We start from the raw sequence: 27,823 nt of genomic DNA, 5'->3' as shown, positions 1-27,823 counted from the left end.
GATTTATGGAAGCTGTGAGGCTACGGTTTATTAATTAATTCTTCTAATGTTGTTTGTTTACTACCCAATATGACGAGTAAATACGAAAAGGTGTCACATTTTCTCCCACCCTACCATACTAACACTATTTAGTTTATCATAAACTGTTTAACACAGAACAACCTCATAATAACGACAGTCGTTTTCTGGCGACGCGGGGATAAAACAAGTTTTATTTATTTAGTCTATATTAAAGGTCCCCGATAATTTTCATGTTTTGGTACGCATTTCGGTAAAATCCCGTAACAGAACGTATTCGCAAAAACGCGTGTTAAATAAATTGTTTCCATTCGTCTATTCTGGTGCTAAACGCTTAATTAAAACGCTGAAAATATTTTTTTACATCTACTTTGTTAATATAATATTAGTGCAAAATATCGTACAGTAAATTGCGATGTAAAACGTATAAATATGACGCAAATTAAGACCGAGCCAAAAGAAGAACCAACAGAAAATGACCTGAATAAACCAGTTTCCACTATTGAGGTATCTATTTGCTTGTTTGTGTGTATACTAAAGAATAAGTATGTATACTTTAGGTGCTGGTGAAGAATCCCACCCACCTTATTTGCTAACCCCTAACTACTAACCAGACTGCAGAGTATGGCAGTTGCTCGCGTGATTTTTTTACAGACTTTTGGTGATGCACGCCACAATTTGTCCCACGCACACCAATTAATTAAACAAAGAAAAAAATACAAATTAAATAAGATTTCCTAACGTTGCTTGAAAATGTACAATCATGCTTTGCACGCAGATTTTTAATGATAGCATTCACGCACGCAAAAAATAACCGTCTTGCACGCGCAAGATCTCAACAGGAACTGCCATACTCTGCAGATTGGACTACTAACCCCTATAACCATTAACTTCTAACCCCTGTAACCACTAACCATCAACCACTAACCACCAACCTCTAACACTTTCCACCAGCCTATTTTGCTAAATACCAGAGGAATCTTCACTATTGCCAATCTTTGGTTAATATAAAAACCCAGAAAAAAGGACAGTTTTTCGCAGCACAAGGTTTTTTTTAAACAAGTTTTCTACGCGAATTTGAAATCGTTTTTTTGTTCAGATTCGAAAATGCTAGTTCTTAATGAAAAAAACACAAAATTTAAAAAAAAATTCTAATTTGGAATGGTTGAATGTTATTACTATTGGAACTTGCTTTATTTTCGTGGCCGGAAAACGACAGTCGTTATAACACGGGTGTTCCGTTTCATACACCTTGTGCCAGCTTATGAGTTACCATTTAGGTTACTGTGTGCGTAGTTATATATATTTTTTTGTATTTTTTTTATTCTATATATAATATATACCAATCTAACGACTGTTGTTTTATCGCTATATCCTGTTTTTGGTTTGAAATATTTTTAAATCTTCGCTACCATAATCGAAGAGACAAATAAAGTTATTATTATTAATAATTGATTATTTGCAGGACAAATGGCTATTGTTACCTGAGTTCTTAAAAGTGAAGGGTCTTGTAAAACAGCACATAGATTCATTCAACTACTTTGTGAATGTTGATATAAAGAATATTGTCAAAGCAAACAAGAGAGTTTTGAGCGATGCAGACCCAAACTGGTATTTGGAGTATTTGGACATCCATGTTGGTAAGGGAATGAATGAATGAATGTAACTTGCTTTATCCTAGCGTGGTCGGAAACGACAGTCGGTATAACATGGGTGTTCTGTTTCATACACTTCGTGCCAGCTTACGAGTTACCATGTATGTTACTTTGTGGGTGATTATATTTTGGGGGAATTTTGTATTTGTGGCAAACTTTTATCTATTAAAACTTTGACAAAAACGTTTCACAAAGTTGTTCAAAAATTGCCATACGTTTCACATTGCCGTTTTTGCCCTCTACATAGTTACGAATGCTTTTACATCATCATTCTGTTGGAATTGGAGCTCTCTTTTCTCGCAGAAAATGACGGCATTCGAAAAAAAGTTATTTTAGGATATCCTAGTATACCTAATTACTGTGTAATGTGCATCCCTAGGTGTTCCTGACGTCGAAGAAAGTTTCAACGTAACGAGAGCAGTCACACCACACGAATGTAGACTACGTGACATGACATATTCAGCTTCTATAACTGTTGATATAGAATATACAAGAGGACAACAAAGGATAATCAGGAAAGCATTACCAATCGGAAGGTAGCTTCAACATTCAATTAAAACCGTAAACATATATAGTGGGTGGGGAACATGGGACACCTTTTACACATGATATCCAAATATCCTGATCATGTTTTAAGCAATTAACAACAGGTAGCTTTAACATTTAATTAAAACCTTAAATATATATAGTAGGGTGGGGGAAGATGGGGGAACCTTTTACACATAATATCCAAATGTCCTGATCGTATTTTAAGCAATTAACAACGGTCTACGGCAGTTGTGAGAATATGGTTTTATAATTCTTTGATATTTCTTTCTCAACTACCAAATGGGACGTGAAAATAGAATAAAAAGGTCCCATCTTCCCCAACCCTACTATATTTATAAGTTTGTAAGTAAAGTCAAATTTAGAGTTAGAGGTCCTAGGATCGATGAGGTGCCGGCCGTGGGCCTCTCCCATAATAGAATAACTGTTGTATAACACAGTGCTCTTCAACCGGTGTGCACGGTGCACCCTAGGGTTCACCAAAATATGCCAGGGGTGCACCAGTGCAAAAAGGTATACAAGGGTGCATCACAAACTTCAACAATTTTCAGCAATATTTTTTCATTTTAAACTTTTTAACCAATTTAGCACACATTTTTACATTTTCTTATATGAATTCTATATCTTGCATCACTGGGAATTGTGAAACTTCATTAGTTTTACGTTAAAGCAATCAGGGGTGCATGAGTTTGACGCAACAACTTAAGGGGTTAACCAACCCATTAAAGGTTGAAGAGCACTGGTCTAACATAATTTTCTACATTATCAGAATGCCGATCATGTTACGTAGTTCGAATTGTGTTCTCACTGGTAAAAACGGGGTTGAGTTGGCGAAGATGAACGAATGTCCTTATGACCCAGGAGGTTACTTTGTATGCAAAGGTGTTGAAAAGGTAAGAATATATATTGAATGAATGAATGAATGTAACTTACTTTATCCTCGCGTGGCCGGAAAACGACAGTCGTTATAACACGGGTGTGCACCTCGCGTCAGCTTACGAGTTACCAAGCATGTTACTTTGTGGGTGATTATTTTTTTTTTCATTTTTATGTATGGCTGATAATTTGGACAACCCATTAGTGACCACTGGGTTGGAGCAATTGCCGTTAAGTGTCTTGCTCAAGGACACATACGCCCACAATGGTAGCAGCGACGAGCCTTGAACCCATTACCTCTGGGTTAGATATTTCTTTATCAATATATATATGTGTACTAAGGATGTGCTAAAATGGTAAAAGCCTGGCCCGAGCCCAAACGATCGTCAAGTTGAGCACTTATGAGAAATGCCCAAATTATAATTAAAATACAAACATTAATGCATTAAAGAATAGGTTTCTGTTCAGTCAAAAAGCATGGCTAATCAAAATTATATAGAACACGTGGTTTGCTGTGAAATAGCCAAATCATTTTGTAATTCCCGTTGTCACAAGATTTAAAAGCATAGAAAAAAATTAATCAAGATAAATAAATTAACAGCAAAACGACATTCATTAAAAGAAACTAATTCATTACATATATAGATTTTTTATCTCTTTAAATATAATTGCGACGATCAAATTATTAAAACAACCAAAAAAAGAAGTTAGCAGCAAAACGACAATCAATAAAAAAATATAATTCTTAACACAAATGTAATAGCGAAGATCAAATTATTTGAAACAACTAGGAGAATATATAGGCAGCAATACGACGGTCATTAAAAACCATTGTACATTGCAAACATCATCACTCAATCTTGATGCGTTCTATCTTAAGGTGATCCTCATCCAAGAACAGATGTCCAAAAACCGAATGATCGTTGAAAGAGATCGAAAAGGTTTTTGTTCGTGTTCAGTGCACAGTTCAACGCACGAGAAGAAAACAAGAGTGAATGTTTTGCAGAAAAAAGGACATTTTTATCTCCAGCAGAATGCATTGAATGAAGATATGCCAATATGTGTGATTTTTAAAGTGAGTTTGTTTTGTTTTTTTTTGCTTTTGTTAATTTGTAAAAGTTTTATAGCGAACCTAAGCCCTTTCACAGACCAAACATTTCCAAAAAAAGGTAAAAAAATTTTTTTAGTAAAAGTTGGTTTATAATTTTTGTTTGGCGCAATTTTTCTGTGGATCGACGCTTGCATCGTAACCAAAGTGTTTAGTGCTTGATACTGATATGTGTATGTGTTATTGGGCAAGACACTTAACTGACATTACTCCAACCCAGTAGTCACTAATAGGTTGTAGCACCCTGGGTGTCAAAATAATGGTCCAAAACCTCAGGTCCCATGGCATGCTGTAGGACCTCACCCATGTAAAATAGAATAAAATTAAAAAACCTAATTTTTTTGATGGAATTTAATTTTTTTTTAAATTTTATGCGCCAGGCGATGGGAGTAGAAAGCGAGCAATCAATAATGCAGCTGATTGGAACGGAAGAAAATGTGATGTCTATGTTTTCCCCGTCACTGGAAGATTGCCATAAACTTGAGGTTTGTAAATTCAGGGCTTACGGCCCAACGATAGACCCCCTTCTCCTTTTAAAGATAAAGCCAAGGTAGTTTTGTAACCCATTTACTAAAAATGGCCTTATTTTAGGTTTATATTTTCAAAAATGGGGGATTTTTCACCAATAAATAAAACAATTTATGTGTACAGTGGGGGTGGGTATATGAAGTTTAAGTCATTTTTACACTCAAACAAAAAATAAAAACGACTGTCATTGCTACCATTGTGGGCAAATGTGTCCTTGTGGTAAGACAATTAACGACAATTGCTCCAACCCAGTGGTCACTAATGGGTTGTCCAAAATATCAGCCACACAAAAAAAAATTAAAAATTCCCCCAAAAAACAGTTAGCCACAAAATTACATTCATGGTAACTCGTAAGCTGGCACGAGGTGTATGAAACAGAACACCCGTGTTATAACGACTGTCGTATTCCAGCCACACAAAGATAAAGCAAGTTTCATTCATTTTTATTCCAATTCAAGGTATTCACGCAACTGCAAGCCTCAAAATACATCAGCGGAAAAATACGACGTCAGCGTCCTGTGTGGGGAGCTGCACGACAGTCGAAAACAGACGAGACTCGAGATTGGTTAAACACTACCCTACTTGCACATATACCTGTTACAGATTGGAACTACCATGCTAAGGTAAATATCATCCTATTCCATTATTTTGCTATAGAATATGCTATACATTATTTGTCTTATAGGTCTTTAGTGTTGCTTTCCATAGGACCTGACATTTAAGCCAGAATTTGCATGGTTTAATACTTTTTATTTTATATGAGTGAGGTCCTATGGCAGGACATGCCATGAAATCTAGAGTTAAGGCCAAAAGGCTTATTATTACTGCAGCAACTCTTAATATTCAGCACCGTGGCAAAGTGGTTAGCGCGCCTGCCTGTAACCCAGAGGTAATGGGTTCAAGGCTTGTTGCTGCTACCATTGTGGGTGTATGTGTTCTTGGGCAAGACACCTAACAGCAATTGCTCCGACCCATTGGTCACTCAACCATACATAAACAAATGAAAAAAAAATCACCCACAAAGTAACATACATGGTAATTCGTAAGCTGGCACGAGGTGTATAAAACAGAACACCCGTGTTATAACGACTGTCGTTTTCCGGCCCTGCAAGGACAAAGTAAGTTACATTCATTCATTCAATATTTAATTGCTTACAGGCAGTATACCTCGCTCTTATGATACGTCGTATAATTCTCACTCAACTTGGCTATTTAGAAGTGGATGACCGCGATTATTATGGGAATAAAAGAATGGAATTAGCTGGTGGGGTAAGTTGGGATAGGGTGTGATCTTTAAATAGGGACAGCTGAGACCCGGGGTGTAGGCTTATTGGGGCAAGGTTGTTTTATTCTATGAGGTGAGGTCTTCAGTAAGGCAAACCTGAGACCTGGGATGTAGGCTTATTGGGGCAAGGTTGTTTTATTCTATGAGGTGAGGTCTTCAGTAAGGCAAACCTGAGACCTGGGATGTAGGCTTATTGGGGCAAGGTTGTTTTATTCTATGAGGTGAGGTCTTCAGTAAGGCAAACCTGAGACCTGGGATGTAGGCTTATTGGGGCAAGAATGTTTTATTCTATGTGGGTGAGGTCTTTGAGGGTCAGCTGAGACCTGGAATGTATGTCTATTGTCGTATTGTTCCAACACCCAAATATCCTGATCATGTTTTAAACAATTAACAACTGTCTATAGAAGTCCTAAGGATACAGTTTTATAGTTCTTTTAATGTTCTTTGTTTACTTCCAAATGGGACAACCAGCCTACTGTATATCTGAAACTTTAAAAAACAAATTCTCGCAGCTTATTTCTCTTCTATTCGAGGACCTTTTCAAACGTTTTAACTCTGAGCTAAAGAAAATCGCTGACTTGACAATTCCAAAGCCACGTGCCGCACAGTTTGACGTGGTACGGCACATGCGTCAGGATTTGATTACGACTTCTCTCGTCATTGCCATTTCATCTGTAAGTAGATTAAAAAAAAAATTATAATTTTTTTGGAAAACTATCATTTTCCTATTATATGTAAGTTTTTTTGTTTCTATTTAGTAAAATTTGGGGTGACGTTGTTAAAATGTTAAGTAAACAAATAACATATTCTTTTACAAGTTGGTTAAAAATTTTTTTTTTTTAAGTTAAAGTAAATTACATTCATTCATTCATTCATTCATTAATAAAAAACTAATAAACTATTAATATAAAAATATCAAAATAAAAATATCAATAAAATTACCATACTCAGGGCAACTGGATAGTGAAACGATTTAAAATGGAAAGAAAAGGGGTGACCCAGGTCTTGACCAGGCTATCCTATATATCAGCTCTCGGAATGATGACGAGGATTGCTTCTCAGTTCGAAAAAACCCGCAAAGTTAGCGGGCCGAGATCGCTACAGCCATCACAGTGGGGAATGCTCTGCCCGTCAGATACACCGGAAGGAGAAGCTTGTGGTAATTTATTGTTTTTATGTGGTTGTTATATTGTTTCTATGTGGTTGTTATATTGTTTCTATGTGGTTGATATATTGTTTCTATGTGGTTGATATATTGTTTCTATGTGGTTGATATATTGTTTCTATGTGTTTCATATATTGTTTCTATGTGGTTGGTATATTGTTTCTATGTGGTTGATACATTGTTTCTATGTGTTTGATATATTGTTTCCATGTGTTTGATATATTGTTTCTATGTGGTTGATGTATTGTTTCTATTTGTTTGATATATTGTTTCTATGTGGTTGGTATATTGTTTCTATGTGGTTGATACATTGTTTCTATGTGTTTGATATATTGTTTCCATGTGGTTGATATACTGTTTCTATGTGGTTGATATATTGTTTCTATGTGGTTGATATATTGTTTCTATGTGGTTGATATATTGTTTCTATGTGGTTGATATATTGTTTCTATGTGGTTGATATATTATTTCTATGTGGTTGATAATTGATATATTGTTTCTATGTGATTGATATATTGTTTCTATGTGGTTGATACAATGTTTCTATGTCTTTGATATAGTAGGGTGGGGAAAAATAGGACACCTTTTTATTATATTTTTCTCGTCCCATTTGGTAGTAAACAAAGAACATTCAAAGAATTATAAAACCGTATCCTCACGACTCCTATAAACCAATGTCAATTGTTTAAAACTTGATCAGGATATTAGGTGCTAGAGGTGTCCCGTCTTTCCCCACAATACTGTATATTGTTTCTATGTGGTTAATATTTTGTGTAAAGGAAGACTCCCAGTTATAACTTGACAGTGAGCATGAGGTGTATGAATACACCATGTGTGTCTGGTGTATATGAAGACACCCATGTTATAACTTGACAGTGAGCATGAGGTGTATGAATACACCATGTGTGTCCGGTGGATAAGAAGACAATTATGTTATAACTTAACAGTGAGCATACAGTATATCAACATACAATAAGCATCTTTGCATGACAGTGAGCATGAGGTGTATTAAACGCAGGTCTGGTAAAGAACCTTGCTTTGATGACGCACATCACTGTAGATGTGGAGGAAGAACCTACCGCTCGTTTACTGTTCAATCTTGGAGTAGAAGATGTATATATGCTGTCAGGTACACTGTTTTTATACCATCATATAACTCATATAGAAGGGTGGGGGGAAATGGGACAACTTTCGTTCCATTTTCTCGCCCTATTTTGTGGTAAACAAAGAACATTCAAAGAATTAAAAAACGTATTCTCACGACTGATATAGATTGTTAATTGTTTAAAACAAGATCAGGATATTTGGATATTTTGTGCTAAAGGTGTCCTACCCCACCCTGCTATATGTGTTTTATAACACAGTGGTTTCTGACCCCAACAGACAAGCTGCAATGACAGTCGTTATAACACAAGTGTACTGTTTCATACACCTTGTGCCAGCTTACGAGTTACCATGTATGTTGGGTTTAAGCAATTGTCGTTAAGTGTCTTGCACAAAAACACATACCCCACAATGGTAGCAACGTCGAGCCTTGAACCCATTACCTTTAGGTTACAGGCAGGCGCGCTAACCACTTTGCCACATTTCAACCTTTTTCTATAATTTTTTTATTCAAAACCAGGAGAAGAAATCCACTCCCAACTCTCGTACATAGTATTTCTAAACGGACTAGTACTTGGTGTCGTTCGAGACCCGGTTCATCTAGTTACCACGTTACGTCTCATGCGCAGACACGGATATCTAAATGACTTTATATCAGTTTCGACCAATCGGGCGCATAGAACGGTTTATGTTTCTTCTGATGGTGGGAGGCTCTGCAGGTGGGTGGGTTTGTGTGTGTAATGCTTTAACTGTATGTGTTTGTGTTACTGTATGCTTTTACTGTTCGCTGCTACTATTGTGGGCGTATGTGTCTTTAGCCAAGACACTGAACGACAATTGCTCCAACTCAGTGGTCACTAATAGGCTGTTCAAATTATCAGCCACACATAAAAAATCCCCTCAAAAATAATCACCAACGAAGTAACATATACTTGGTAACTCGTAAGCTGGCAGGAGGTGTATGAAACAGAACACCCTTGTTTATTTACTGTCGTTTTCCGGCCACCCGTGGATAAAGTAAGTTTCATTCATTTGTACTGTATAAGTGTCACTGTATTTGTGTGTTGCTCTAAGTTTTTAATGTGTATGTGTTACTCTACGTGTGATTATGTTACTACATATTTCTGCATGCATCTAACACCAATCGTGATGAAACGATCTTTTCCACATAGACCTTACATCATAGTTTCGAAGGGGAAACCCCTTGTGACATCACACCACATCGAAGAACTAAAACGTGGTCTTCGTTCTTTTGAGGATTTTTTACGATCTGGATTAGTGGAATACTTGGATGTCAGCGAAGAAAATGATTGTTTCGTCGCGCTAGATGAAAGCTATATAACGCAGTAAGTCAAAGGTTAAAATATACATCTAAATAATTATATTTAATAATACCTTTGATTGTTTCTTATATTACAGTAGCAAAGATTTAGAAATATTTTAAATGAAAAGACAAGATACAGCGACAAAACAACAGTTGTTAAAACACGCTTAAGAGCTACCACATATGTAACTTTGTAGTTTAGAGTAATTGCTTTAAATATTGTGTAAACATGTTTTTAATAATCATATATATATACTGATTATATAACATACTTTTTAACACATTTGGTAGTAAACAAATAGTATTTACAGATTTATAAAACTGTATCCTCACACCTCCTAAAGAGTGTTGTTAATTAGAAAAAAGATTAGAAAACATGGAATATTATGTATAGTGGGGTGGGGGAAGATGGGACACCTTTAGCACAAAATATATAAATACCCTGGTCGTGTTTTTTTTTTAACAATTAACAACGGGCTGTGAAAGTCGCGAGGACAAAGTTTTATAATTCTTTGAATGTTCTTTGTTTACTACCAAAATGTACGAGAAAATCGAATGAAAAGGTGTCCCATCTTCCCCCATCCTACTATACTAATGGTATCCTTCTTACCACACAGTACTATATATTGAATACAACTTGTGTGCTTTTATATTTACAGCAAGTCCACACATCTTGAGATAGAACCTTTCACGTTACTTGGTGTATGTGCAGGTTTAATACCTTATCCGCATCATAACCAATCACCTAGAAATACTTATCAGTGTGCTATGGGAAAACAAGCAATGGGTAAGTAAGCTTTTCAAGTGTAAAGACCTGGGATGTAGGCAGAGCTGCGATTGGGCCGTTTTTCAATGTTTTTCAATGCGTTTTTTTAATTTTTTTCGCCAAGCTAACTCGCGAGACTAAGTCCGAAGTAATTTACATTTTCTTGCCGTGACAATAACTGTTAAGTTAAGCGATGTGTCAATTAAATTAACTACGCCGTTATTCGTTTAAAGCTATGTAAACGAAAAAATACGTATTAAGACGTCAGAATGATTAAGTTTCACAATTTGGATGTCGAAAATTGCGTTCACCGACACCTAGCAACGAATCACAGCACTGAATGTAGGCTTATTGGGGCAAGGCTGTTTTATTTTATAAGGGTGAGGTCTTCAGTGGGGCACACCTGAGACCTGGGGTGTAGGCTTATGGTCCCAGTCTATTCTATGAGGGTGAGGTCTTCAGTTGGGCACACCTGAGACCTGGGGTGTAGGCTTATTGGTCCCAATCTATTCTATAAGAGTGAGGTCTTCAGTGAGGCACACCTGAGACCTGGGGTGTAGGCTTCTCACTCCATTACCCCAACACCCAGGGTGCTACCATCTAGACCTCAATCTGAAACAATTTTTGTTTTTTTTAATATTTGTTGTGTTTTTATGCTAAACAGGAACAATTGGATATAACCAGCAACAGAGAATTGATACGCTGATGTACTTGCTTGTTTATCCTCAGGTATTATAATTTAACTTTATTTATAATTTATGTAATTGAAACTAGTGTATAAGGGGTATTTGGTTCAAGGCTTGTCGCTGTTAGCATTTTGTGGTATGTGTTTAAGGGCAAGACACTTAACAGCAATTGTTCCAACCCAGTGGTCACTATTGGGTTGTTCAAATTATCAGCCATACATCAATAAAAAAAAATCCCGAAAAAAATTCCTCACAAAGTTACATACATAGTAACTATAAAGTGAGCATAAGGAGTATGAAACAAAACACCTGTGTTATTATAAAGACTGTTTTTGCTCCGCCAATTGAGAAAAATAGGTCAAATTCAAAAGACTTAATTGTTTACTGTTGAACTTATATAGTAATGAGGGGTGGGATAGGACACTTTTAGCACATAATATCCAAATATCCTGATCTTGTTTTAAACATTTAACAACAGTCTATGGAAGTCCTGAGGATACGGTTTTATAATTCTTTAAGTGTTCTTTATTTACTACCAAATGGGACAAGAAAATAGAATGAAAAAGTGTCTATTTTTCCCACCCTACTATATGTTTTTTTTCGCAGGCGCCATTAGTAAAATCGCGCACAATAGAGCTGATCAACTTTGAAAAGCTACCGGCTGGACAAAACGCAATAATTGCAGTCATGAGTTACAGCGGGTATGATATTGAAGACGCTTTGGTTCTTAATAGAGCTTCAGTGGACAGAGGTAATGGGTTTAAATATTGAGTTTTTAGTTTGGTATAAAATTGTTAGAGTTATACATTAAAATAGGGAGTATAGTTTTATTTATTGGTGAGGTCCTATATCCGTTTTTGCCAGAGAACAACTGTTGTTTTGTCGCTTTATCTTGTCTTTTCCTTTAAAATATTTCCAAATCTTCGCTACTATAATTGAAGAGACAAATAGATTTATTTGCAGTTAAAAATACCGAGGTAGAAAATAATAAAAATAACTTTATTTGTCTTTTCGAATATGGTAGCAAAGATTTGGAAATATTTTAAACCAAAAGACAGGATATAGCGACAAAACAACAGTTGTTAAAACGCGCTTACAGTTTATAACATATTTACATTTAGTTGGAAGAAAATAAGCGTGGTCGCTACACCTAGCAGACAAACGAGCCATTTATGTTTAAATATATTCTTCTAATAGAAACAAAATTTTAATTATGGTTACATAGGGTATGGGCGATGCCTTGTATATCGGAACCAGAAATGCATTTTGAAAAGATATGCAAACCAGACCTTTGATAAAGTAATGGGACCTGCTTTGAACGCGGAAACCAGGGAACCAATATGGAGGCACCAAGGCTTAGATGCAGATGGGATAATTATGCCTGGGGTAAAAGTTGAAAGTAAACAGGTATTTTTTTGCTTGTGTGGTTATCTGTGAAAATTGTTTGAATGTGAATGTAACTGGCTTTATCCTCGCGTGGCTGGAAAACGACGGTCGTTAAACACATGTGTTCTGTTTCATACACCTTGTGCCAGCTTTTGAGTTACCATGTATGTTACTTTGTGTGAAAATCGTTTGTTTAAATAAATTTTTGTACATAAGGTGTAAGGCCACAAGGAAAAAACGTGTTTATAACTGTAAAAATACAGTAAAAAGCATGTTTATAGTTAAAAAAATACAAGAAAAAAAATGTTTGAAAGCTATAAAAATAAAAAAGCTGTTTCTATAATCTGTAAAAATACAAGAAAATAATGTGTTTTTTATATGGTGCAAAATTACAAAAAAAATGTGTTTTTATATAAGTTGTAAAAATACAAGAAAAAATGTGTTTTTAGGTCTAAAAATACAGAAAAATGTATAATGTTATTGTTACCACAACATTTAAAAAAATATTTTTCCAGGTTCTCGTCAACAAAGCTTGTCCTTTACAAACAAACGTGGTTACAAAGGACCAAGCACCCTCTTACCAGGAGACTCCTATATCTTATAGAGGGCCTGTTGGTTCTACTATTGAAAAGGTAGTGTAAAAATATGGGTTCAAGGCTCGTCGCTGCTACCATTGTGGGCGTATGTGTTCTTGGGCAAGGCACTTAACGGCAATTGCTCCAACCCAATGGTCACCAAAGGGTTGTACAAATTGTATTTCAAATTTAAAAAATTAATTTTTTTTTTTTTTTGCCGAACTCATTGACGAATTTTTTATTATGACATCACAATTGGGTTTCGCACAGGTTATGGTGTCGTCAAACAACGAGGAGTCATCTCTCATAAAGATCTTATTACGACAAACGCGAAGACCTGAACTGGGAGACAAGTTTAGCAGTAGGCATGGGCAAAAAGGTGAACATTTTATTCTATTTATTTGTTATAAAATGTTTTATTTATATGATGTTTACTTTTTTTTATTGCTTTTATACTATTTATTTATTTTTTCCATACAATATTTGATTTTTAAGATATTTAGTAAAAATTTTGTTGTTTATTTTCTTACAAAATATTTGATCTTCATTAAAGGATATAGCCCATGATATTTTTTTGTATTGCTTTTTTCCTATATATAATTTTTATACAAATTATACAAATTATTTGATTTTTATGTTAAAAAAATGTTAATTTATGTTATAGGAGTGACAGGGCTTATAGTCCAACAAGCTGACATGCCATTTAACCAAGACGGGATATGTCCGGATGTTATAATGAACCCCCATGGTTATCCATCAAGAATGACTGTGGGGAAACTTATGGAGTTACTTGGTAGCAAAGCAGGTATGTAAGGGCTCGGCAGTAAGCATGAGGTGTATGAATACACTGTGTGTATCCGGTGTATAAGAAGACACCCATGTTCTAACTTGACAGTGAGCATGAGGTGTATGAATACACCATGTGTGTCTGGTGTATAAAAAGACACCCATGTTATAACCTGACAGTGAGCATGAGGTGTATGAATACACCATGTGTGTCTGGTGTATAAGAAGACACCCATGTTATAACTTGACAGTAAGCATGAGGTGTATGAATACACCATGTGTGTTTGGTGTATAAGAAGACACCCATGTTATAACCTGACAGTGAGCATGAGGTGCATGAATACACCATATGTGTCTGACAATGAGCATGAGGTATAATACACACAGGTGCAATCGGGGGTAAATTTCACTACGGAACAGCTTTCGGTGGAGACAAAGTTGAAGATTTATCTCAAGTGTTGACCGACAATGGATATAATTACGTTGGAAAAGACTGTTTAACATCTGGAATAACCGGGTAGGCAACACTGCTTAATATGTAGTAGGGGTGGGAAAAATGGGACACATTTAGCACATAATATCCAAATATCCGGATCGAGAATAAGGTTTCATAATTCTTTTCCCCATCCTATTATAGTCCCACATTTTGGCACCAATGTTTTATTCCGAACACACTTTTGCATTTACATTTTTGTTGGGTTCCAATTTGGTGGATATTACTAATGAATGAGTATATGAGTATACTAATGAATTCCAGACTGTATGCTACTGCCGTCCTTTGAATATTTCGTTTACTATTTTCGTTTACGGGAGAACTTCAGTCGTAACATCTAGACTGTATGCTACTGCCGTCCTTTGAATATTTCGTTTACTATTTTCATTTACGGGAGAACTTCAGTCGTAACATCTAGACTGTATGCTACTGCCATCCTTTGAATATTTCGTTTACTGTTTTGGCACGCAATGGGACCTAAGTTTTGGACCAGCGTTTACAATACATAAATATATGTTTTCCATTTATAACAGGGAATCATTTGAGGCTTATATTTACCAAGGCCCAGTGTACTACCAGAAACTGAAGCATATGGTTCTGGATAAAATGCACGCAAGAGCCAGGGGCCCACGCGCTGTTCTGACCAGGTGATTAAATTATATTAAAATAATAATAATAATAACTTTATTTTTCTTTACAATTACGGTAGCAAAGATTTAGAAATATTTTAAACCAAAAGACAGGATATAGCGACAAAACAATAGTTGTTAAAACACGCTTACAGTTAAAAATATATTTACGTTTATTTGGAAGAAAATATGCGTGGTCGCTACACCTAGCAGACAAACAAGTATTTGCAGCACAGTATTGAAATATTTGAATATATTTATTTAAAAACATTATTAAAAATTTGTATTTTTTAAGAAAAAAAAAATTGAAAAAAATAAATAGATTATTTCTATGGTTACTAGGCAACCAACGGAGGGTCGGTCACACGATGGCGGGCTTCGTTTGGGTGAAATGGAACGAGACTGTTTGATTGGGTACGGAGCGAGTATGTTGTTGTTGGAACGTCTCATGATTTCAAGTGATCAGTTCGAGGTAAGTACTCGACAGTGAGCATGAGGTGTATGAATAAACCATGTGTGTCTGGTGTATAAGAAGACACCCATGTTATAACTTAAAAGTGAGCATAAGGTGTATGAATACACCATGTGTGTCTGGTGTAAAAGAAGACACCCATGTTATAACTCAACAGTGAGCATGAGGTGTATGAATAAACCATGTGTGTCTGGTGTATAAGAAGACACCCATGTTATAACTTAAAAGTGAGCATAAGGTGTATGAATACACCATGTGTGTCTGGTGTAAAAGAAGACACCCATGTTATAACTCAACAGTGAGCATGAGGTGTATGAATAAACCATGTGTGTCTGGTGTATAAGAAGACACCCATGTTATAACTTAAAAGTGAGCATAAGGTGTATGAATACACCATGTGTGTCTGGTGTATAAGAAGCCACCCATGTTATAACTTGACAGTGAGCATGAGGTGTATAAATACACCATGCATACTTGTAAATAACAACACAGTGAGCATGCGGTGTAATAGTCACCCACATTAACACATACCCCTCAGGTTGACGTTTGTGGAAAATGTGGATTACTTGGCTACGACGGCTGGTGTCAGTTTTGCAAATCTTCGAAAAATGTCGCTACTCTAAAAATTCCATATGCTTGCAAGTTACTATTCCAAGAACTGACATCTATGAATATTATTCCAAGACTAAAGCTGAAGCCGTATAATGAGTAAAAGGGGAATACAAGTTAGATTTGGAGTTTAGGGACTGTTTTGTCAGCCATTTTTCGTTATTTTTTGGTTTGAATTAAAAGTATAGTAGGTTGGGGTAAGATGGGACATGTTTCGTTCTTTTTTTTGTCCCACTTGGTAGCTCCGGTCTTAAAAAACCTGTCCCGATTTCCAATAAAAGTCCAATTTTTTGTTGTTTCATTTTTTGTGGTCATGGTTTTGGTCACTGCCATTTTTTTACAACTGTGTTTTTCTTACAACTTTGGTATTTACTAATTCAAATTATGTATGTTCTGATATTTTGTTAAATTTGGTGAAAAAAATGCAATTTCTTTTCTGTCTTTCAAAATTGTTTAATCAAAAACAATCATACTGTTCAATAAAATTCAGTTCAAAACGAATACAAGAATTTAAACGTGCAAGAAAAATATATATTTTTCACTGAAAATCAAAATTTTGGATTGTTTGATCTTACAAAAAAAAGTTAAATTTCAATTGGGCGCAAAACTGGTTTACGTATGTGTCGCATCGATGACCCTGGTTCTGTTGGCTTAAATGGCGCAAGTGACCCGTAGGGACGAGGTATTGGGAGCTCTGTTTCGTCTTCTGGGATATATGCATTGGGTCTGGGCTCAGCTGTGGTTGCTGTTCCTCCTACAAGCTGGTATTGCTGCTCTTCTTGGTCAGCCTGCGAGAAAAAGGTTAGAAGTGACAGATGTGTGAGAAGAAGGTTAGAGGTGAGAGATGTGTGAGAAAAGAAGGTTAGAAGAAAAAGATGTGTGAGAAGAAGGTTGGAAGTGAGATAAGTGTGTGAAGAAGGTTAGAAGTGAGAGATTGGAAAAAAGGCAGTGTAGAGAGTGGAAAAGAGAGAAAAAGATAGGAGTTAAAAGACAAAGTGTAAACATATATATATATAGGAAATGTAAAGGATAAGGCAATAAAGAGACTATAGATAGCTTAAAAAGTAGCAAGAAAAGAGTAAAAGATAGAAAAGAATAAGAGAGACTCTTTGGTTAAGAACAAACGGCAGAAAGTTGGGGTAAAAAGCAAACAACGAACCATTGCTCTCTCTGCGTCTTCATTTCGTTTCCTCATATCCATAGAAACCAACTTCTCCCACTCCAAGTATATCTCATCACTAGGTGGCTCTCCCTGCGGCAAAAATGTTTAGATTATAGAAACAGATAAATTATCGAAATTTGAAATTGAGACCAGATTTTTACATGGACAATGTATACCAATATTTTAACTTCTATTTTCTGATACTAACTTGTTCCATTCTTGTATACCCTTGTTGTAGATCTACATGCATTGATTTGCATTTCTGCTGCAGTTGCATTGTTTCAGCTTGCTTCATAGCCAACTCAGAGACAAGAGACATCATTTTTCGTGTTACGTCTTTTATACGTGATTGGAACCCATTAACCTAAATAGAAAATGATTCAAAAAGGTACCGGTTGATTGTTACAATTTTAATATGCATTGCTGGGATGTTAATAGTAATAACTTTTATTTTTCGCTGTATTTTACTTGCCCAAATCTTTTTTACTTTTCCACACACTACTATAGCTTCAGTAACTCAACTGTGAACAAAGGAGTTGCGACCATGAATAAGTTATATATAATTAAACAAATTTTTTACAAAAAAAACTGCAAAACATTGAATCCTTAAATGTATAGTTCGAAGCGCTTTAACTAAATGCAGAAATATGATACAGTTACATTCTTTTATTAAATCTTAATTAGTTTTTCGTTTAAGATTTTTTTCCACTGTCAGTATTTCACTTTGTAATACTGAGTGTGTCTTGGACTTGTTCATCTTCATTTAGAAGTTTTTTAACTGGGTCTGCACACAACTAAATATGAATTACATAACCAACCTTCTTAGCAAGACTAAGTGAATCATTCTTTCCGACTTCAACTTTGTTTTGAACTCTATCAGCCAATCGAGAATCTTGCTCAAAAATCAAGTCACGCTCCAATAGTTGCTCTTCTTTCTCAGCCAATCGAATTTCCAGCTAAAAAAAAAGTTTTTGCTAAAAATATTAAACATTTAATAGCAGCATCAAGCCTAACCCCCAAAACTGTGGGCTAGATGCTAACATGCTAACCACTTAATCATGATGGCAGGAGTTCTAATATTAAACAAGTTACATTTATCCATTTATTTAAAGTTAATTTGAAACTTTTTTAACAACTTCTTACGTTTTCAACCATTGATCTCAACTCTGTTGGACTTGGATCTTTTCCTTGGAGAAGACGAACTCTTCCAGGGCGATCTGGATCCTCAAGCTCTTTTTCTAATTCCTTCATCCGATCTTGGCATTGGGATAACTGTAAGAAGATGATGTGTTTGGATGATATACCTCATGCTTAGCGTCGAGTAATAATATAAGTGTTTTGTTATCGAATATACACACAAGGTTTTTTATACACCTTATACTCTCAGACCTCAGTTATATCATGAGTATTCTTATAGACCCCACACATGTGATGTTTTCATACACCTCATGCTCACTGTCAAGTTATAACATGGGTGTCTTCTTATACACCAGACACACATGGTGTATTCATACACCTCATGCTCACTGTCAAGTTATAGCGCGTCTTCCTATACACCAGACACATGCGATGTATTCATACACCTTATTCTCACTGTCCGGTTATAGTATAGGTGTCTTCCTATACACCAGACACATGTGTTGTATTCATATACCTCATTTTATAATATACATGTATTCTTAATCAAATTGTATATGCACTGGAAAAAATAAAAGAGAAATATCATATACTACATACTTGTATTTGCAATGTAACAAGTTCATCATTAAGATGTTTCAAGTTCGGCCGATTTTTCCGTCCAAGGTTTATCTGTCTTTGTTCTTCTGCGTTCTGCATTCTCAGGAACCTGCAAGAAACCACAAGTGTATGTTGGTCATTGTTTAAGTTGTCAGCTACAAAAATGCACAGGCGTTATACAACTTCCTTTGTCATATACCCGTGCCCGCTGACGAGTCCAACCTGTTTAATTTTTTTGTAACTATTTTTTGGTTTTATTTATTTTTCTGTACAGATAGCAATTTAGACAACCTATAGGGATCTACTGGGTTAGATCAATTGTTATAAGTGTCTTGTCCAAGGTTGAATACATTCACTACTCTAGAACAATGCCACTTTTAGGTTAAAACGAACCTTATAATTTAAACAACAAGAAAAAAATTCAAATTAATTTCAATTTTTCATCACACAAAGATTGTTATGACATCACAAACCTTATCTCTTCTTCCATTGTTTGCACGGCAACATCTCCGTTCCTGATCATTGTCTCCTGGATGTTGAACTTCTCATAGAAGATGCACACTTCTTCCTCTCTCTCTACTAACTGGACTCCTCTGAAAGGTTTAAGTTCATTATAAATTTGAGTTTAGTCACAAATGATAATCACCAGCATGGTTGGATTTTGAAAACAAAGGATACCTTGTTCAAAGCTTGTTTAGGGTATATTTGTAGTCATTTGTGTCTTTGTGCAAGACATAAACTACTTAAATATCATATTTTAAGCTTTTACCATCTTAAACAAAAGAGCCTTAATGAACCATTTTGGTGTAACAAGCCAACTTTAGCCCAAATCCCAGGCCCCAAAGGGGCTTCGCTGTATGACTCACCCATATACAATAAAATGTCTTTAAGTTCTATACCAACTTTACCATAAATCCCAATTCCCATGGCATTCCACATCATACATCCCCACACATATATATTAGAGTGAGGAAAGATAGGACACTTTTTATTATATTTTGCACTATTCTATAGAACCCTCAACATAAAACGTACCTGTCATTCCTATGTTGAACTGCAGTTTCATATTTCTTCCTCAGTTGGACCATGCCTTCTTCAGCTTGATTATTCAATGTGTTTAGCTTCCCAATCTGCATCTTTAATTGTTCTCTCTTCTCAATAAGTTCTGCTTCCAGACTCAGAGCTTTTGATCTCTCGTTACGAAGAGAGTCACGGACCACAAGAGAGTTCATCTTCTTCAAGCGAGCTTTTTGTAGATTTCTAAAGAATGGTATTTTGTTATAGAATATATCTTTTTGTTGCTGTTCAGTAATAACAAGGGTGTATTATTTTGTCTTATACATCAAACACACATGGTGTATTCATAACCTCATGCTCACTGTTGAGTTATAACATGGGTGTTTTCTTATACACCAGACATACATGGTGTATTCATACACCTCATGCTTACTGTTAAATTATAACAAAATTGTCTTATACACCAGACATACATGGTGTATTTATACACTATTTAGTTCAGACCTTTCAATATTGGTTACAGTTGTTCTTAATATTTCAATTTCGTTTGCAAGAATTTTGATTTTTTCTTTCATTTCTGCAGACTTCTGTGTACAAGCTTGTATTTGGTTGACGCACTTGTTTCGTTCATTCTGCAGAAAGTATATCTTTTTAAAACCTATATTAATTTTTTGCTAGTGGAATTCGCTATAGTATAAAATAATTAAACATAAATGGCTTGTTTGTCTGCTTGATGTAGCGACCACACTTTTTCTAATTAAATGTAAATGTGTTTTTAACTGTAAGCATGTTTTAACAACTGTTGTTTTGTCGCTATATCCTGTCCTTTCAATTGGCATTTACCCAGCAGCATAGTTTATCTTCTTGTTAAAATAAAAAACAAACAAATAGTTAGAAATTGTTCAGTGTAAATATGAATTAACTCTGAGGTTACACAACAATTACCTTAATTACGTCATACAGCTTCGCGAACTCTTGTAACCTGACCTGAACTTCAATATTCTTCTTCTTGTGGTCGTTTATCACAAGCTGTTTGCTCTTGAGCTCTTGCTCCGCTCGGTGGTAGCGTTGCTGTGTACATAGAAATAGTATCAATATAATTGAGATCTTCAGACAATGTATCGAGAACAGAAATTTCAATGTTTCATTGAGCTCTATATTTAGACTAAAAACATGCTGCTCAGTAATAGATTATATAGAAACAGCATAACTACCATACTTTGAACTATTCTTTAATTCATAAATACTACAGGTTAGTCTAGTGCACAAGTTATAAGAATACCCATATATTTTGTGCATAATTTGTTTTCTAATATGTAATTTTGCAGACCATTTTCAAAGCTTGAATGTATTATAGACATCTTATGGGTTTACTGTTATATATGAATAAGGTTTACTTCAAGGCCCATTATTGGACTTTAGATTTGGGCTATTTAATTCAATATTTCACTCTTGCAGGGCCAGAAAACGACAGTCGATATAACATGGGTGTTCTGTTTCATACACCTCGTGCCAGCTTACGAGTTACCAAGTATATGTTACTTTGTTGGTGAATGTTTTGTACATGCCATGGACATCTTATACATAACATGTCTATCTTATACATAGCATAGACATCTTATACACAACATAGACATCTATTACATAACATAGACATCTTATACACTTATAATCAACATAGACATATTACGTCAGCTCTCATAAAATCTCGAGCTTTTTGTTCCCGTTCATCAGCCTTGATCTGTGCGAGTCTAGTCAGATCAACCACAACTCCTCTAAGCTCCTCCTGCTGCTTGATCAACCTCTCTTCTTCCAAAATGCAGTCTTCAACTTTTCCTTGCTCCACTGATGTCAAGGAGTTCTAGGAGTCAAAATTGTGAAGATGAACTTTTGAATTGTGATGACTGATGTGAAAATATGAAGACAATCATGGTCATGAAGTTTTAGAAGAGAATGAAAATGAAATTTTGATGATTTATGTGAAGATATTATCATGGTTATGAAGTTTTAGAAGAGTATCGTGATCATAGGATCCTGAAAATGAAATTTTGATGATTTATATGAAGATAGTATCATGGTCATGAATTTTTAGTAAGTGGATTGTGATCATATATTCACAAAACATTGAATTTGTTATCATTGACGTGGGCAAAATTATGGTTATGAAGTTTGATGTAAAGTTGGGATATTCATGGCACTAAACCTATAATATTCAAAGAATCAAAAAGATAAAATTGGAATCTTTAGGATGAAATTGGAATTAGCTACAAAACAGACTTTGCAAGTCAATAAATTTAAACCTGTTGTCCATGTTTTCTCTTGGCTTCATCAACTTCAGCTTGTAATTGCTTTCTCTTCTCATATAAAGAACCATCGTCTTTTGGGAATAACAAAGACTATAAACAAACTTGTATTAATACATGACCAATATCATGGAAAGGGTGTAGTACAGTTTTTTATAGTATTTCAATAAGCTTATTTTAAGCAGGTAATTTTACAAAGTGTGACCAAAACAAGTTTTGCTTACATCATATGTGTCTGGTGAATAAAAAGACACCTATGTTCTAACTTGACAGTGAGCATGAGGTGTATGAATTTACCAGATGTACCTGGTGAATAAAAAGACACCCATGTTCTAACTTGACAGTGAGCATGAGGTGTATAAATACACCATGTGTGTCTGGTGTATAAGAAGACACAAATGTAATAACTTGACAGTGAGCATGAGGTGTATGAATACACCATATGTGCCTGGTGAATAAGAAGACAATAACTGGACAGTGAGCACGAGCTATAGTTTTTTAACAAAACACATTCTCCGGAAATCCCATTTTCAATTTAGGATATATTTACCTGGTCCTTTACTTTATCATAGATAGTTTGTTGGTGACTCAAAGCATCTGAGGTGACTTTTAACTGCTGTTCAAGCTTTTTCAGTTGACGAAGATCTCTGTCCTTTTCTCTTTGTTTTCTCGTCAGCGTGTCATGCCCCGTCTTCTTTTCAAGTTGTGTGTGGCGTAATGAAAGGTCAAGAGATGCTCTGAAAAGATTAATAAGAACTTAATGTAAAAAAGCGCAAAGCTTTTTGTAAATGCAGGGGAGCCAGGGATAGTTAGACACACATTCTCATGAAACAAACCTAACTTTTTGGTTGTATTGTTTACTGACTAATATAGTCCAGAAAATTAAAACAGTGCAGAAAGACGAGTAATGAAGCTCTGAAAAAAATGTCTTGCTTAAAGGCACATATGCCCATTAGTATCTACACATGATCTTGTTTGCCGCAACCATTGTGGGCATATGTGTCCTTGGGCAACACGAGGTGTATGAAACGGAACACTCGTGTTTAACGACTGTCGTTTTCCGTCCACGCAAGAATAAACTAATTTACATTCGTTCATTCATACTAAAACAAATTCTAAATAACCCAGAACACATAACTCACCTATCCCCAAGCAAAACTGCTTCTCTCTCTTTCTCAAAATCGAAATCCTTCATCAACTTATCGTACTCTCGCTCTTTTCCCTCCAGAATTGATCTTTGGAAGTCCAACTCATCTTCCACTTCTCGTTTTTCCTCCTCAATCCTCACTCTCTTTCCTTCAATCATTTTCATCTCAGACTCGAGGTTGCCAAATTGGACCGAGAGCTCAGATTGTCGCTTTGTGACGTCACTACGAAAAATAAATTCTAAAATTTAGAAAAGGTACTCATAAAATGTTTATACACCTCATGTTTACTGTCAAGTTATAACATGAGTGTCTCTTATATACCAAACACACATGGTGTATTCATATACCTCATGCTTACTATGAAGTTATAACATAAATGTCTTCTTATACACCAGACACACATGGTGTATCCATACACCATATGCTCACAGTTAGGTTATAACATGAATGTCTTCTTATACACCAGACACTTACATTTTTTGTTTATTTATTTTATCAATCTCCTTTGATAACTGCGTGGGCACTCCATGAATTTGAACAAGGTTGTTTTTCAATCCTTCCCTTTCTTCTATCTTAGTTTCAAGTTCTTTTGCATCGAGACCATTTTGCCGATCTTTTGCTTCAAGGTCTTCCTAAAAAATTAAAACATATCTAATTTTTGGATCCTGTTATAATAAAGACTAACAAAGCCATTTAGGCGAAATATATCTCATTTTATACAATTCTTTTGCACTTTTGTCTGTTACGTTTTCCTAGCACCAGATCTGACTATATTTCTTTACTCAAGAATCTTCCGAGCACCAGATCAGAGTTCAACTCGCAGAATTTATGTTTTTTGAAAGGTTGTCAAATAAAGATGTTTCACTGCCTCTTATTTCTTGGCACCTATATCTACTCAAGTTCTCACCCACGAAAATAAGTGACCTAACCAACCAAAAGTCATACCTGCTTATCCACACATTGTAATAGCTTCAGTAACTCGACTGTAGGCTTGGGATCAACAACCATAAACAATTCACTTAAGTTCCCACCCACAATAACATGGCTGTTCCATCTGTTTATCCCACACCCTTACATTTAAAAAAAACCCACAATCGCTGTTTAATCTACTTTTTACACATTCTTAAATTTTTAAGAAAAATCAATGACTATCCCATTTACTTATTACACACCCTTAAATTAAAAACAAAAGACTGGCTATTCCATCCATCTATTACACACCCTTGGATTCTTAAGAAAAGCACACTGGCTATTCCTTCTACTTATTACACACCCTTAAATTCTTAAGTTCCAATATCCTCTGAGCATTTTCTTTCTTGAGTTGTTCAGTTTGATTTTCAATTTCTCTTTTCTTAGCTTCAACTTCATCTTGCTTCGGTATTCGTTCATACTCACGCTTCAGTAAACGAAATTCTTCTTCAAGCCTGTATATATATAATATATATATATAATAAATAAATTAAATGTATGGCAGATAATTTAGACAACCCAATAGTGACCACTGGGTTGGAGCAATTGCCGTTAAGTGTCTTGCCAAAGGACACATACGCCCACAATGGTAGCAGCGTTAAGCCTTGAACCCATTATCTCTGGGTTACAGTATATATATATTGAATAAATGAATAAAATGTAATTTCAGGTCTAATCTGAATAAAAGTAGGGGCCCAGACATAGTGGTTAGCGCGCCTGCCTGTAACAAAGAGGTAACGGGTTCAAGGCTTGCGGCTGCTTACATTGTGGGCGTATGAGTCCTTGGGCAAAACACTTAACAGCAATTTCTCCAACCCAGTGGTCACTAACGGGTTGTCCAAATTATCAGCCATACATAAAAAATCCCCCAAAAATAATCACCCACAAAGTAACATACATGGTAACTCGTAAGCTGGCACGAGGTGTTAAACCAATGTTATAACGACTGTCGTTTTCCGGCCACGCGAGTATAAAGTAAGTTACATTCATTCATTCATTCATTCATTCAAGTGTATTGTATCATACACCTTGAGCTAGTCTATGAGTTTAGGGCCCAATGTATTGGTCCAAATTGTCAGTGGTAGCTAAAGTATAATTCATTTACAATATTCAAAATAACAATTACCAAAGGTTCTCTTACTTAAACTTAATACACCTGCCAGCAACAGCTTTATACAAATAGAAAAAATTCATGAACGTACGAGTCTATCTTATAATGCAGTTCATATTCTCTCTCTTCTATCTGTTGTATGTCATTATGTCGCTTCAGTAAATCTTGTCTTAGCTTTCCAACTTCGGTGTCAATGTTTTCAGGGAAGTGGTCAGCCTGTAAGGAATGTAATGGTGAAGTATATGACAATATAATTAACTTTTTTTTTAAATTAATGAATGAACGTAACTTACTTTGTCCACGCAGGGCCGGAAAACAACAGTGGTTATAACACAGGTGTACTGTTTCATACACCACGTGCCAGCTTACGAGTTACCATGTATAGGTTAGAGCAATTGCCGTTAAGTGTCTTGCCCAAAGACACATATGCCTACAATGGTAGCAGCGTTAAGCCTTCAACTCATTACTTCTGAGTTACAGGCAGGCGCGCTAACCACTAAGCCACAGGGCCGGATAAATATACATTCAGATATCTATATAAAAAACCATTGCTTTACATTTTCCTAACATAAGCATACAGACATATTGTAACATTAGATACACTTTATCTAGTATAGTATTTATTTATTATAAATGTAAGTATTTTTTTATTTAATAAACATACACCCATTACTGTGTGTAAAAAAACAGTTGTAACTTGTAACTAAATTGATTTTTATTAAAATCCGAATTCATGTTAAGCAGTGTTACTTTTTCCAATTCTTGTCTTTGTTTTTCAAGTTCATTTGTGAAATTTTTTGCATCTTCGAGTAATTTTGTTTCCGATTCTCTTGTGCTAAAATTAAAGTAATACATTGTGATGTCATAACATAGCAGGGTTGAGGAAGATGGGAGAACTTTTTATTCTATTTTCCCGACCCATTTGGTAATAGGCAAAGAACATTCAAAGAATTAAAAACCGTATCCTCTCGACTTCCATAGACCGTTGTTAATTGTTTAAAACACGATCAGGACATTTTAATATCATGTGCTAAAGGTGTCCCATCTTCCCTCACCCTACTATATAAATTTAAGTCACATTGCTAGCCCAATTGCTTTAAAAAATATTTCAATTAAAATTATCCTCTTAAGTTCCTTTAGTGAGCTTTGAATCCATGATATTCAGGTTTTACAAATACATACGACTTCTAGAACTACTCACTGTTTCAACATATCGTGTATTGCGGTATATTTGGACTTTAGTTCAGCCATTCGTGTTCCAGTTACTTTTCCAGCGTCGAATAACTGAAACAATTATTATTTACAAAAATATAAGTTAGAATCATAAACATTTCTCTTTGGACTATAGTATGATTTCTGAATTTAACTTAGAAATTTTGTACACATATTTTTAACAACTGTATGCGCACACATATGTGGAAAATAAACCAGATTTTGTATGTGAAAAATATATATGAGAATAGCCCCTTTGGAGACAGGCCAAAATTAAGCTGTAAGGTATCAGCACCCTTACTTAATAGAAAGTCAAACTAAAACAAAATATTTATGACTTTAACTATGACATTAAAGCTTATTTATAATGCTCATAGGTCATAGCAGTGAGGGCTACAGGACGTTTTGAAACCAAAATTTCAGGTGGCCACCAGCTAAAGGATCATTAAACACTGATCAAAAATGCCAATACCTCTTCTAGGCATTGGAAAGCCGGACTTGCAGTTATTTCCACCTGGCTTTCTTCCTGTATTCGAACAGAAGGGGCAATCGCCGATATTGGTCGACTTTCGTGCGACCCATTGTCCTCGTTGTCATTTTCCTCGTCTAATATATTACTACTGCTCATACTAAGACCTAAACATTTGCCTAATACCAATTAGAGACAGTTTTTAAGCCATAAACTTTGCATAGGTCATTGGTAATGATTTATAGATAGATTTAAATTATTTTTATATTCTGGCCTTGTTAAAAACACGTATTTGTTACTAATTTTACCAAACGCCGATAAAAAAGATTAGTTATTTTGCCAAAATAAACAATTCTAAAAACAAAACAAGCTGGATGTGTAACTATAGAAACGGCCAAATGGTGGCGCTCTAAGCTAAATCTTTATATTTGGGAAAATACATTGCTTGTTTCAGGTATTATGTATTGCCATAGAAACTTTTGTTTTTAATTTGTAATTGCTTTTTTGTTAGTGTTTAACGTTTAAATTTATTCGAGAATTAAACTTTTTTAATTTAAAAACGGTTGAAACATGTATATAATTCACATGGTCCAATTTTAAAACAGACACGACCTGTGTTATTAATTAAAAATATTTTTGTATCTAGGACTAAAATAGCACAAATGATGCAATTTTCTTTTAAAT

General features: G+C 35.2%; 2 protein-coding genes across 2 annotated transcripts; one reads left to right on the top strand and one right to left on the bottom strand.

Annotated features, from left to right (window-relative positions):
• The first annotated feature begins 275 nt into the window (after positions 1 to 275).
• LOC149734715 (DNA-directed RNA polymerase III subunit RPC2-like) lies at positions 276 to 16,539 on the top strand. Its single transcript, XM_089880138.1, has 24 exons — positions 276 to 525; positions 1,484 to 1,658; positions 2,053 to 2,209; positions 2,989 to 3,112; positions 3,976 to 4,170; positions 4,584 to 4,688; positions 5,190 to 5,354; positions 5,890 to 6,000; positions 6,529 to 6,690; positions 6,968 to 7,175; positions 8,200 to 8,310; positions 8,806 to 9,004; positions 9,458 to 9,631; positions 10,269 to 10,396; positions 11,040 to 11,104; positions 11,668 to 11,812; positions 12,287 to 12,468; positions 12,963 to 13,079; positions 13,293 to 13,401; positions 13,687 to 13,827; positions 14,196 to 14,325; positions 14,835 to 14,948; positions 15,273 to 15,402; positions 15,941 to 16,539. The coding sequence occupies exons 1-24, from the start codon at positions 451 to 453 to the stop codon at positions 16,112 to 16,114; spliced, it is 3,396 nt and encodes a 1,131-aa protein (XP_089736264.1). The 5' UTR covers positions 276 to 450; the 3' UTR covers positions 16,115 to 16,539.
• LOC149734714 (coiled-coil domain-containing protein 146-like) lies at positions 16,440 to 27,384 on the bottom strand. Its single transcript, XM_089880139.1, has 20 exons — positions 27,143 to 27,384; positions 26,660 to 26,742; positions 26,209 to 26,293; positions 25,550 to 25,674; positions 24,652 to 24,802; positions 23,853 to 24,010; positions 23,373 to 23,600; positions 22,781 to 22,967; positions 22,228 to 22,323; positions 21,618 to 21,788; positions 20,873 to 20,998; positions 20,432 to 20,559; positions 19,946 to 20,170; positions 19,384 to 19,503; positions 18,911 to 19,019; positions 18,317 to 18,445; positions 17,992 to 18,129; positions 17,382 to 17,537; positions 17,171 to 17,263; positions 16,440 to 16,799 (listed from the first exon to the last, which is right to left on the bottom strand). The coding sequence occupies exons 1-20, from the start codon at positions 27,296 to 27,298 to the stop codon at positions 16,596 to 16,598; spliced, it is 2,868 nt and encodes a 955-aa protein (XP_089736265.1). The 5' UTR covers positions 27,299 to 27,384; the 3' UTR covers positions 16,440 to 16,595.
• Between the last annotated feature and the right edge of the window lie 439 nt (positions 27,385 to 27,823).

This window comes from Ciona robusta, chromosome 6, assembly GCF_009617815.1.
Source record: "Ciona robusta chromosome 6, ASM961781v2".
Taxonomy (NCBI): domain Eukaryota; kingdom Metazoa; phylum Chordata; class Ascidiacea; order Phlebobranchia; family Cionidae; genus Ciona; species Ciona robusta.
Note: the sequence above shows the minus strand (reverse complement) of the source record. Positions and strands in the feature narration are given on the sequence as shown.